At 46.6% G+C, this 11,920-nt stretch overlaps 1 protein-coding gene across 1 annotated transcript; it reads right to left on the bottom strand.

Moving 5' to 3' along the window:
- Positions 1-1,670: 1,670 nt before the first annotated feature.
- Positions 1,671-2,889, bottom strand: LOC142255813 (uncharacterized). The gene is made up of 2 exons (XM_075327259.1): positions 2,818-2,889; positions 1,671-2,688 (listed from the first exon to the last, which is right to left on the bottom strand). The coding sequence occupies exons 1-2, from the start codon at positions 2,829-2,831 to the stop codon at positions 1,671-1,673; spliced, it is 1,032 nt and encodes a 343-aa protein (XP_075183374.1). The 5' UTR covers positions 2,832-2,889.
- Between the last annotated feature and the right edge of the window lie 9,031 nt (positions 2,890-11,920).

Raw genomic sequence — 11,920 nt, 5'->3', positions numbered from 1 at the left:
TTGGCTGTTGGGAAAATACGGTATATATACAGTATTTTGAAGCATATATGACAGAATGAAGACAGAGACAAGCAGAAAGCATGGATGTTATTCTTGAAAAGATCACAAAGATCACTGCAGATTTTACATTTGAGGCAAATCGCTTGGGGATCATCGTCAGAGAAAAGGAGCGACAGCGACTGAGGCGTCAGCGACATCGACGCTTTTGGATCCATCCCCTGACTGCCCAGAGACTGACACGTGGGGTGTTTTCAACCCTATACCTGGAGCTCCGTGGAAACCATGAAAAATTCACAAGCTATGTCCGGATGGCAGTGAATAATTTTGACGTCCTCCTTGGCCTTGTTGCGGACAACATACGTAAAACGGACACCTTCTGCCGTTACTCTATAACACCCGAGGAGCGTTTGCTGGTTACGCTTAGGTAAGTTTTTTTTTTTTTTTAATTGTATCCTCCTGTTTAAATTGACTTTTAACTGTAATGTGTTTGCTATTATTTTTTTTTAATTATTGTCTTTCCTTTACAGATTCCTTGCAACTGGAGAGTCACTTTCGTCCCTTCACTACCAGTTTCGACTAGGAATTTCCACCATCTCGGGAATCATTAGAGACACTTGCCGAGCCTTGTGGGATTGCCTCCAGGAGGATTTCATCCCCCAGCCCACCAGGGACAGATGGCTTGCAATTGCCGAACAATACTACAACATTTGTCAGTTTCCAAATTGCCTTGGCTCAGTGGACGGCAAACATATAAGAATTGTGAAACCTGCAGCTTCGGGGTCTGAATACTACAATTATAAAAAGTATTTCTCAATTGTCCTAATGGCAATAACAGATGCGGACTACAAATTTATCTCAGTGGACATTGGCGCATATGGGAGATCCAATGACTCGCAGGTCTTTAAAATGTCCCCAATGGGGCGGCGAATCTATGGGAATACTTTTGATTTCCCTCCTGCAAGACCTCTTCCTGGCACATGTGAGCCCCCAATGCCCTTTGTTTTTGTGGCCGACGAAGCATTTCAACTCTCCCAACATCTATTAAAGCCATATGCAAGCCGTGGATTGACGCAAACCCAAAAAATATATAATTACCGATTATCCAGAGCCAGAAGAATGGTGGAATGCTCCTTTGGGATACTAACCAGCAAATGGCGAGTGTTGTTAACAGCCATTAATTTAAACATTGAAACTGTTGATGAAATAGTGAAAGCATGTGTGGTACTACACAATTTTGTTTTAACAAAGGAACCTTTGTCCTTGGATGACCAGAGTTTGGAATCCACCTCTTTGTCAGACTACACCAGTCCTGGATTTAGGAGTAGTGTTGCCTGTTCCACAATCCGTGACAAATATGCTGACTATTTTGTGTCCCCAGAAGGTAGAGTAGATTGGCAAGATCAAATGGTATAAGATTTATCTTTAGTTTTATAAGAAATAAAAATAGTTAAAAATAAATAAAAAAATATCTTGTTTACCTTGGTAATTTTAATCTTTGAATATCTTTAAAAATTTGTAATTTTTACACCGTCAAATTATAACATGTTATGTTTTTGTATTACCTTATTATTAACTGAACTTGCAAAATAATATTCCCCCCCAAAAAAAACAAGAACAAATAAATACATTTCAAATAAAATGTTTTATTTTTTATTACATACATAAATAAATTATAAATTTGTATATCTTGGGCTTGGGGTGGAGATAGTACTGGAGGGGCTGTCAGATGGGAACACACGCACAGTGGGAGTATGGAGGGTGGAAAGTGGTGTTGGTGGTGGTGGTGGGGAAGTAACAGAAGGTGAAGGTGTGGTTGAGAAACCAAGAGGGAAAACAGGAGATGGGATGGGATGTGTTAAGGATTGTGGGGTTGAGTGGAGGGATTGGGAGACAGAAGAGGTGGCGGGTGAATTAGAGGCTTGTGTTGGGGTCATGATGGGTGTGGAAGGCGAGAGGTGGTAGTGGGTAGGAAGTGTAGGGGCAGATGTGGTTGGGAGCTGGTACTGGGCAGCAGGCTGGTACTGGGCAGCAGGCTGGTACTGGGCAGCAGGCTGGTACTGGGCAGCAGGGGGAGTAGGGACAATGGCTGGAGGGGGGGCAGGTGCTGGACGAGGGGTGGGTGGAGGTGGTTGGGAGGAAACCTGCGCCAGAGCCTGCTGTGTGGCTTGCATTACATGCATCTGCTGGTCAGGAGATAGCTTTTCCATGCGCTCGAGTACGGCTTGAAAAAAATAATGATTGGGTGATTTACTTGCATCTAAATGCAGCCTGTCCAGACGCGTGCACAATTCGTGTGTATTTTTATCCATAGAGGCCTTCATGAAGCTAAAACCAGAACTAGATTGTTCTGCTAATAATTTAATGGCGTTCTGGAAGGCTGCATTTAGATGCAAGAACTCTGGCGCATAGCTCCTATCCTGACCCCTATGACGCTGACGCCCAGAACCCAAAGGTGTTCTACTGAGGGCAGCAGTGTCAGAGGGGTGGGGTAGGGGAAAAGCTATCTCGTCACCAGCAGCTTCAGGTAATGAAGTCTCACCGGAAGCTCCAGCGCAGGTGGATGGGACAGATGTAGATGGAAGGGAAGGTTCAGATGGGTCGGGTCTGTGCCTGTGTTCCCCAGTGGCGGACTGTTCAGGGATCGCTCCTGACGGGTTCGATGCAGGCTCCCGAGTGCTGCAGACAGTGCTGTTAAAAAGAGGAAAAACAAAACAATAATTAATTTAATTGCTATACATTGGCACTGACTAAAAAAAAAAGGCAAAAAAGATCAGACATAAACTATTATACTTTGTACATATTGTGGGGAATATTTACCTTCTGCACACCATAGTTGTCCGGAGGAACGACAACGCTCTAAAGTAACGGTATTTCGATCTGCGTCCTCCGGATCCACTCGGGGCCTGCATCTCTTGATTCAACTACTTTTTGAAGCGATCCCTGATAGACCGCCACCGCTTCTGAAGTTTGTCACCTGAAAGTGGAAAGCACAAAGTGGTTAGTATACAACACATTACATCCTGCAGCATAACCTACTGAACTGTGAATACTTACGTGTTTTCTTCTGGCCACGAGAATTGAGCTCCTCCCAACCTTCTATCGCTGCGTGGCATACCTCGTCCCAGAGTCGACGGGTTACGATAGTATCAGCGTGGCGGCGGTCAGCCATGTTCCACAGCGGCTCCCTCTCTCTAACTTCATCGATGAGGAGGTCGATGTTGATACATCCGGCCTCCTCACCGTCAGAATCGGGAGCACGCTGTGATGCCTGTTCAAAGAAAGAAAAAAGAAAAAAAAAAAAATTAGACAGCAATTCACACAGACATAAACCAAAAAAAAAAAAAAAAAATTTTCTTACACTATGACCACCGCCACCTCGACGACGACCCTGGGACGGTCTTGGAGGAGCTCTATCGTGAGCCCTAGAAGTCGAAGCCTTTAGTGAAGAAAAAAAAAAAACATTATTTACTTATGTGTTTGGTGTGCTGTGGTAAACAATTCCTGTATGAAACTTACACTATGACCGCCCGCTCCGTGTATTTCTCCACCCCTTTCGTCCACTTCTGGCAGCACCTCCTGTGATGTTTCTGCAACCTGTGTAAATTTAGTTATTTTAAAACTTTTTTTTTTCTTTTAAAAAAAAAAAACACAAAAAAAAAAAAAAAAAATACCTCAGTTTGTGAACAGGAGGGAGGGCTACCAGAAGACGACATCTCTTTTTTTTTTTACAGGCCTCGCTTCCACAGCAACTGGCTGGACCAGAAGATTCGCTGCCCGCAACACTGCACCTGTAAAAAAAAAATAAAAAATGTCTAAGTACATGTACGCAGCTCAGAACAGTGATCTGTGGACAGTACTGTGGACATTACCTCAGGAACACTGGACTCCCCCAAACGCACACAGGGACAGGACAGAACGCGATGAAACAGCAACTGGCTGGACCACAATAAGATTCGCTGCCCGCAACACTGCACCTGTAAAAAAAAAAAAAAAATGTCTAAGTACATGTACGCAGCTCAGAAAAGTTATCTGTGGACATTACCTCTTCCCTGGAGCACTGGACTGGAGGACAGCAGAACTTGAAGGCAGGAACGAACAGCAGGAAGTGTGTAGAATGTGCAGAAGACTTTTATATGTTTTGTGATGAAAAAAAAAAAAATTTGCGCATGCTCTGTTTACCAAACCGGATACGGTGACCGCATCCGGTTTAAACCGCATTGCGCCGGATCCGGCATGCATAGACAATCATTGTATACAATGCCGCATTGTGCCGGATCCGGCAGAATGCGGTTTTTTTAAGGGGCAAAAAAACGTTACATGGAACGTTCTATCCGGCCGCCGCATTTAATTATTTTGCCGCATCCGGAAAAAAACGGATGCACCGCAAAGCAATCAGGTACAATCCGGTTACAATGCAAGTCTATGGGGATAAATCGGATGCGATACCGGATCCGGTTTACCCTTTTTTTTCCGGATTGTACCTGATGGGAAAAAACTGATGTGTGAAAGTAGCCTAAGCGATTCCTCTCCCTGCCTCCTGATTGCTGCAATCGCATTGATTGCAGCATTCAGGGGGTTAAACTGCTGGGAGGAGCGCTGGGTCCCGACTGCAACATCAGCTGGAGACCCAGAGGCGATCGTGGCTGTACAGCGTCTGAACCCTCGCAATCGCCTTGACTAAAAAAAAAGCATGAAAAAATGAGCAAATGCAATAAAAAAAATGGGCGTTTTTCCAGCTGCTATTTTCTTGCCAAAACATGCTTTATGTGCATAAAATCTGCACGCAAAAAAGCAACGTGTGCATATAGCCTTAAACACAGCAGAATTTCCGTACACAAAAAAAAGCAGCAGAAAAACTGCAACATTTACTCTACATGTGAACACGGACTAAATAGCCAAGGAAAGTGGATGTGATGTATGAAATCTCCGCCCTTGGTGCATGTAAAGATGCCGCAGAATTGTGCTGTTTTATTGCTTTTTTTTCTATAGGCTTCATGTGGAGCTTGAAATAAAAACAGGTAAAAAAAAAAAACCTAAATGTTTGTAAGCGCAAAATCAAAGCTTTTCTGTGATACTAAAAAAAAACCATTAAGGCTATGTGCGCACAGTGCGTTTTTTGGGTGCGTTTTTGGCCTCAAAACTGCAGGACTTTGCTTCCCCAGCAAAGTCTATGAGTTTTCATTTTTGCTGTCCGCACACATCTGTTTTTTTTACCTGCGTTTTTGAGTAAAAAAAAAAATGGACATGTTAGTTCTTTCCTGCGTTTTTCTGCGTTTTCCGCCCATGCAATGCATTTGAAAAACGCAGCAAAACGCAGAGATCAAAAACGCAACAAAACGCAGCCAAAAACGCACCAAATCGCGGCAAAAACGCATGCGTTTTTTTATGCGTTTTTTCGACGCAGGTGCGTTTTTGTGCGTTTTTAGCGGCCAAAAAAGCACAAAAACGCAGCGTCAAAAAGACGCAGTGTGCGAACCTAGCCTATCAGCACAGATTCACATCTGCACCAAAAGTGCATAAAATAAGGGGGGAAAAGCATAAAAGATCCACAGCAAAAACAGAAGATTGTTATTGCATTGCGTGGTGTGGAAACCTTGAGGGGAAAAATGCAGCATTTACGCTACGTGTGAACACAGCCTCAGCAATACATTTTTATTGCATTTTTTAATGGGTTTAATAAAGAAAAATAACCAGTCATGCCATGCTTTTACACCATTGATATATCCCCTTAAATAATCTGATTGCTGTATTGTGCATGTCGTTACGATTACAGGGACAACAATTATGTTCATGTTATTTGCTGATTTATGTTTATTTTTCAAAAAAGGGCATTAAAAATGACTAATTTTTTAAAAAAATTTTTTAGTAATTTTATAGGAAAAATTATCCTTTATTCTCCCTCTAGAATACAGGATCATAGAGATACTTGTACAGAGCAGTGTACCTCTATGTACCAGTATATTCTGCCTGTGGTGTCATAGACTGCAATGCAGATGAAGTATAGAAAACTCTCCCAGGGACATCAGCAGAGTCTGTGGCTCAATGGTTTAGCTCCTGGCTGCAATTGTACAGGTCGTGGCTTTACGCCCCCAGAGACTCTCAGAAAAAAAGAGAAAATTATGTTTTTGTCATTAGAAAGAAATTTACTTTTTTTTTTATTATTGTTTTTAGTAATTTTATAGGAACAAAACAATCTTAATATTTCTTCAACTCTAGAATACAGAGACTTAGAAATACACTGCTGTGTACAGATGTATCCCTATGTACCAGTATAAGCTGCTCTGTTTTCACTGCCTGCAATACAGGTCAAGTATAACAAATTCTCCCATCTTCCTCAGTGTGGACTGTGGCACATAGCTGGAGCTGCTGCCTGCGAGCATGGCGTTAGGGAGACCAGAGAAGAGATGAATTCTTTATTTTAATTATGTGCAGAGAGATGCCTGACATTCCCTCCCTGAAGAAGAAGCTGCGGAGCCCGGACGGTCAGGAGCAAAGGCAAATGGTTTATATGCAACTTGTGTCAGAAATCACTCTAAAGGGTGCTTTACACGCTGCAACATCGCTAGCGATCTCGTTAGCGATGTAACACGCCAGATCGCACATGCGATTTGCCAAGATCGCACATGTGACCAGCGCTAAAAAAAAAAAAAAAATGACTCATGTGCGATCTCAGCAAATCTTATCTGCGATCTGGCGTGTCACATCGCTAACGAGATTGCTAGCGATGTCGCAGCGTGTAAAGCACCCTTAAGGGTTGTGCACACATAGTGTGCCAAGAGACATGTTTTTTATGCAGAAATGTCTGTGTGCACATTCAATTACCATTGTTTTAATGTCATTATATGGTGATGTGACACCATAGGAAATCATTAGATGTCGTGTCACGATGCAACATTGTGGCTGAAAGGGAATATGCCTCTAGGTTTTTGCCACCTAATCTGAGAGCAGCATGATGATAGGTCAGAGACCCTGATTCCAGTGATGTCACTGTACCAAAACTACTGCAAGCAGCCCAGTATCACTGGAATAAAGGTTTCTGCCCCTGCGTCAGTTAGGAAAGCAAAAACCTGGTGACACATTTCCTTTATATATAAGGATCAGTTTGTCATTTATTTCACAAAAATCTAATGTTTTTATATATATACTAGAAGGTGTCCCGATTCTACACATCGGGTATTCTAGAATTTACGTATTGTGTAGTTAATTTATGATTTTTGTTTTATATATATATATATATATATATATATATGAGATGTTGTTGTGTGTAGTTACCAAGTGTTTGTGTAGGGCGCTGTACACGTTCTGGGTGTGGCGGGGGGTGAGAGCGGTGTTGTTTGTGTGTTTCGTTGTGTGTTGCGTTGTTTGTGGAACGCTGTGTGTCTGTAGCGTTGTGTGTGTGTGTGTTGCGCGGTTTGTGTGGGTGTGGGGTGTGTGTGTTTTGGTGGGAGGTATGTTTTGTGCAATGTGTGTGTTGTGCGGTATGTGCGTATATTTGTGTGTGCCGCGGTGTTTGGGTGTTGGGTGTGTGCGGCGTTGTCTGTGTGTGTGGGTGTCTGTGTAGGGCGGTGTTTGTGGTTCCCAGTGTGTGTGTGTGGTGTGTTGAGCAGTGCGTGTGTGGCGGTGTGTGTGTGTGTTTTGGGGGGAGGTGTGCACCCCTCATCGTGCTCCATCCCCCATGCTGCGCACCCCCCATCGTGCTCCATCCCCCATGCTGCGCACCCCCCATCGTGCTCCATCCCCCATGCTGCGCACCCCCCATCGTGCTCCATCCCCCATGCTGCACACCCCCATCATGCTCCATCCCCCATGCTGCGCACCCCCATCGTGCTCCATCCCCCATGATGCACCCCCCATCGTGCTCCATCCCCCATGCTGCGCACCCCCTCATCGTGCTCCATCCGCCATGCTGCGCACTCCCCATTGTGCTCAATGTCCCATGCTGCACACTCCCCATTGTGCTCCATCCTCCATGCTGCGCACTCCCCATCGTGCTCCATCCCTCATGCTGCGCATTCCCCATCGTGCTCCATCACCCATGCTGCACACTCCCAAACGTGCTCCATTCCCATGCTGCGCACTCCCCATTGTGCTCCATCCCCCATGCTGCGCACTCCCCATCGTGCTCCATCCCCCATGCTGCGCATTCCCCATCGTGCTCCATCCCCCATGCTGTGCACTCCCAAACGTGCTCCATCCCCCATGCTTCGCACCCCCCATCGTGCTCCATCCCCCATGCTGCGCATTCCCCATCGTGCTCCATCCCCCATGCTGCGCACTCCCCATCGTGCTCCATTCCCCATGCTGCGCATTCCCCATCGTGCTCCATCCCCCATGCTGCGCACTCCCCATTGTGCTCCATCCCCCATGCTGCGCACTCCCCATTGTGCTCCATCCCCCATGCTGCGCATTCCCCATCGTGCTCCATCCGCCATGCTGCGCACTCCCCATTGTGCTCCATCCGCCATGCTGCGCACTCCCCATTGTGCTCCATCCCCCATGCTGCGCACTCCCCATTGTGCTCCATCCTCCATGCTGCGCATTCCCCATTGTGCTCCATCCCTCATGCTGCGCATTCCCCATCGTGCTCCATCCCTCATGCTGCGCATTCCCCATCGTGCTCCATCCCCATGCTGCGCACTCCCAAACGTGCTCCATCCCCCATGCTGCGCACCCCCCATCGTGCTCCATCCCCTATGCTGCGCACTCCCCATCGTGCTCCATCCCCCATGCTGCGCACTCCCTATCGTGCTCCATCCCCCATGCTGCGCATTCCCCATCGTGCTCCATCCCCCATGCTGCGCACTCCCAAACATGCTCCATCCCCCATGCTGCGCACTCCCAAACGTGCTCCATCCCCCATGCTGCGCACTCCCAAACGTGCTCCATCCCCCATGCTGCGCATTCCCCATCGTGCTCCATCCCCCATGCTGCGCATTCCCCATCGTGCTCCATCCCCCATGCTGCGCATTCCCCATCGTGCTCCATCCCCCATGCTGCGCATTCCCCATCGTGCTCCATCCCCCATGCTGCGCATTCCCCATCGTGCTCCATCCCCCATGCTGCGCATTCCCCATCGTGCTCCATCCCCCATGCTGCGCATTCCCCATCGTGCTCCATCCCCCATGCTGCGCATTCCCCATCGTGCTCCATCCCCCATGCTGCGCATTCCCCATCGTGCTCCATCCCCCATGCTGCGCACTCCCCATCGTGCTCCATCCCCCATGCTGTGCACCCCCCATCGTGCTCCATCCCCCATGCTGTGCACCCCCCATCGTGCTCCACAGTCACACATCAGACAGTATACACGCACACATCTGATCGCATACACTCAAACCCCACTTCTGCCTGTGCCCTCCGGTGGGCGGTCCTAGCAGCTGTGCTGCACGCCGTGCTCCTCTGCCTTCTACCGACACGCACACATCCTATCGCATACACGCACACATCCTATCGCATACACGCACACATCCTATCGCATACACGCACACATCCTATCGCATACACGCACACATCCTATCGCATACACGCACACATCTGATCGCATACACACACACATCCTATCGCATACACGCACACACACTGACGATATCGCACATACGCGCTCACACTCACAACATCCGGAGATACCACATGCTTCTGGCCATGTGATCCTCCGACAGGTCCTGGAAGATCAGTGCACGCACAGGATCGCCGCCGAGAAGCAAGCGATATCACGGGATGTTGTGAGTGTGTGGATGCGATCTGATGTGTGTGTGAGGTGTGTGTGAGAGTGAGTGTGATCTGATGTGTGTGTGTGTGTGTGTCTGTTCTTATGTGTGTGCGTGTGTGTGTGTTCCACCGCTGCAGGACCTTGATGCGCTCACCTGGGAGCCGGTGTACGCTGGTAACCATGCAACACAATATTACATGGTTACCAGCGTACCCCGCCCCCCCCGCTCGCACAGGAGCCCACACCAGCGTACACCGGCGTACGCTGATGTGGGCTCCCGAGGGTACAGCACTCACCTGGGAGTTGGGGCTCCGTGTCGTTTCGGGAAATGCGTGCAGGGGGCGGGGCCAGAGCGAGCGTGCAATGCGTGAGGGGGGCTGGGCGTAGCCAAGTTGCTAATGCGTGCAGGGGGCCAGGGCGAGAGGCCAATCCGTGTGGGGGGCGGAGCGTGGGCGAGCAGCCAATCCGTGTGGGGGGGGCGGAGCCGAGGCGAGGCGAACGGCCAATCCGCTGTTTGTCACCGCAAGGACACAATTTTGGAGCAAGACAGACAGACAGACAGACAGAATAAGGCAATTATATATAATATATATATATATATTTATTTATATTTATGTTTACCTTTAATTAATTTGATCATATTGCATGTTCCATACCAGATACGGAGTTAAACAAAACGAGATATATTGGCAGTCCAGATGAACATGTAATCTACCACTAGGGAAAGCTGCAATGGAACATCTTGTGGAAAATCTCATTCAAGGATAAAATATGTACCTATTAAAGTCTAAAGAGCTGTTCAGATGTGCATGGTTTTTTTTGCAAACCGTGTTCTACATCAGTCTCAGTGAATCCTATATAATGTATATACAGCAGTCTCAGTGAATCCTTTATAATGTATATACAGCAGTCTCAGTGAATCCTATATAATGTATATACAGAAGTCTCAGTGAATCCATATAATGTATATACAGCAGTCTCAATGTCACCTATATCATGTATATGTAGCAATCTGTATCTTCTATATGTTCAGGGCCGTATTTGGGGTTTTTGCTGCCCTAGGCACTGTCAGTGGTGGCGCCCCCTTCTGATCAGTCAGATTACGGGTATGTGCACACAGCTTTTTTTTTTCCAAGACAGATCCGCCCTATAACCCGCCCAAAAAACCCAAACTCTAAATATTAAAGAAATGAACTCATACACTGCAGTGTAAAACGACTTGCTGTCCATATGTTCAGTCTTTGGAGTTTTTTTAAGCGCGTCAGGTTTCCTCAGACATGAAGCGGCTGACAGTGACCGGTCCATTATATGGCGCCTGCTGCTTGGATGCCGCTTACTACTTCATTTAAAAAAATAAGTAAAATCCAGTAGCTAAAAGATGTTGGAAAAAACAACCAAGAAGCCACAGCAAAAAAAATAAATATTTGCTTCAGGATAAAATGACTGTCCTAAAGTGTTTTCTGTCTGAATAATTCCGGGGGTTCACAGACCACTACAAGACGTGTGCACATTCCCTGATAGAGCCCAGAGCCTTCAGATAGTAGTTAAGACCTCCATACACATTAACCTAAAGTTGTCTAAACCCACCAATATCGACAGGTTCTGCTGATAGCCCAATGTGAACAGGGGCTCTCAATTCTGATTGTCAGGGGAATAAGGATCCAGAATGTCCAATTACGGAGTGTAGATCCTATTATCCTCTAAATGATAAGCTGCTGTCGGAAATGTCCAGCAGCGGCTCTAATAAAGAACACAGAAACACTTGGCAGAATGAGTGCTCCTGTATATGGGAGAGCCGAGCAAGATAGCTGCCGGCCTAAAAATCAGAGTATAGTGTATGGGGGCTTTAGTCTATTACTTATTCGGCTGACAGACATGCAGATAGCTGTATTTTTAGTCCAGCACGCTGACCCTATGTTTTAGGATCAAGACTGATAAGGTAAAGATTACAACAGCCACATGACTATCACCAGAACCACCATCAGTACAGTAATACATAACTAAAACCACACTACATACTATAATACGTAACCAAAACCACAGTTAGTACAGTAATACATCAACAGAACTACTGTCAATACAGTAATATCACCAAAACCACCCTAAACACAATAACACATCACCAAACCCACCCTGAAGACAATGCATCGCCAAAACCACCATCAGTACATGAATACAATGCCAACTTCACACAGCAATCAAGTGCAGTGTCAG

The sequence above is a fragment of the Anomaloglossus baeobatrachus genome, chromosome 11, assembly GCF_048569485.1.
Source record: "Anomaloglossus baeobatrachus isolate aAnoBae1 chromosome 11, aAnoBae1.hap1, whole genome shotgun sequence".
Taxonomy (NCBI): Eukaryota; Metazoa; Chordata; class Amphibia; order Anura; family Aromobatidae; genus Anomaloglossus; species Anomaloglossus baeobatrachus.
This window is presented reverse-complemented; position numbering and strand designations above follow the sequence as displayed.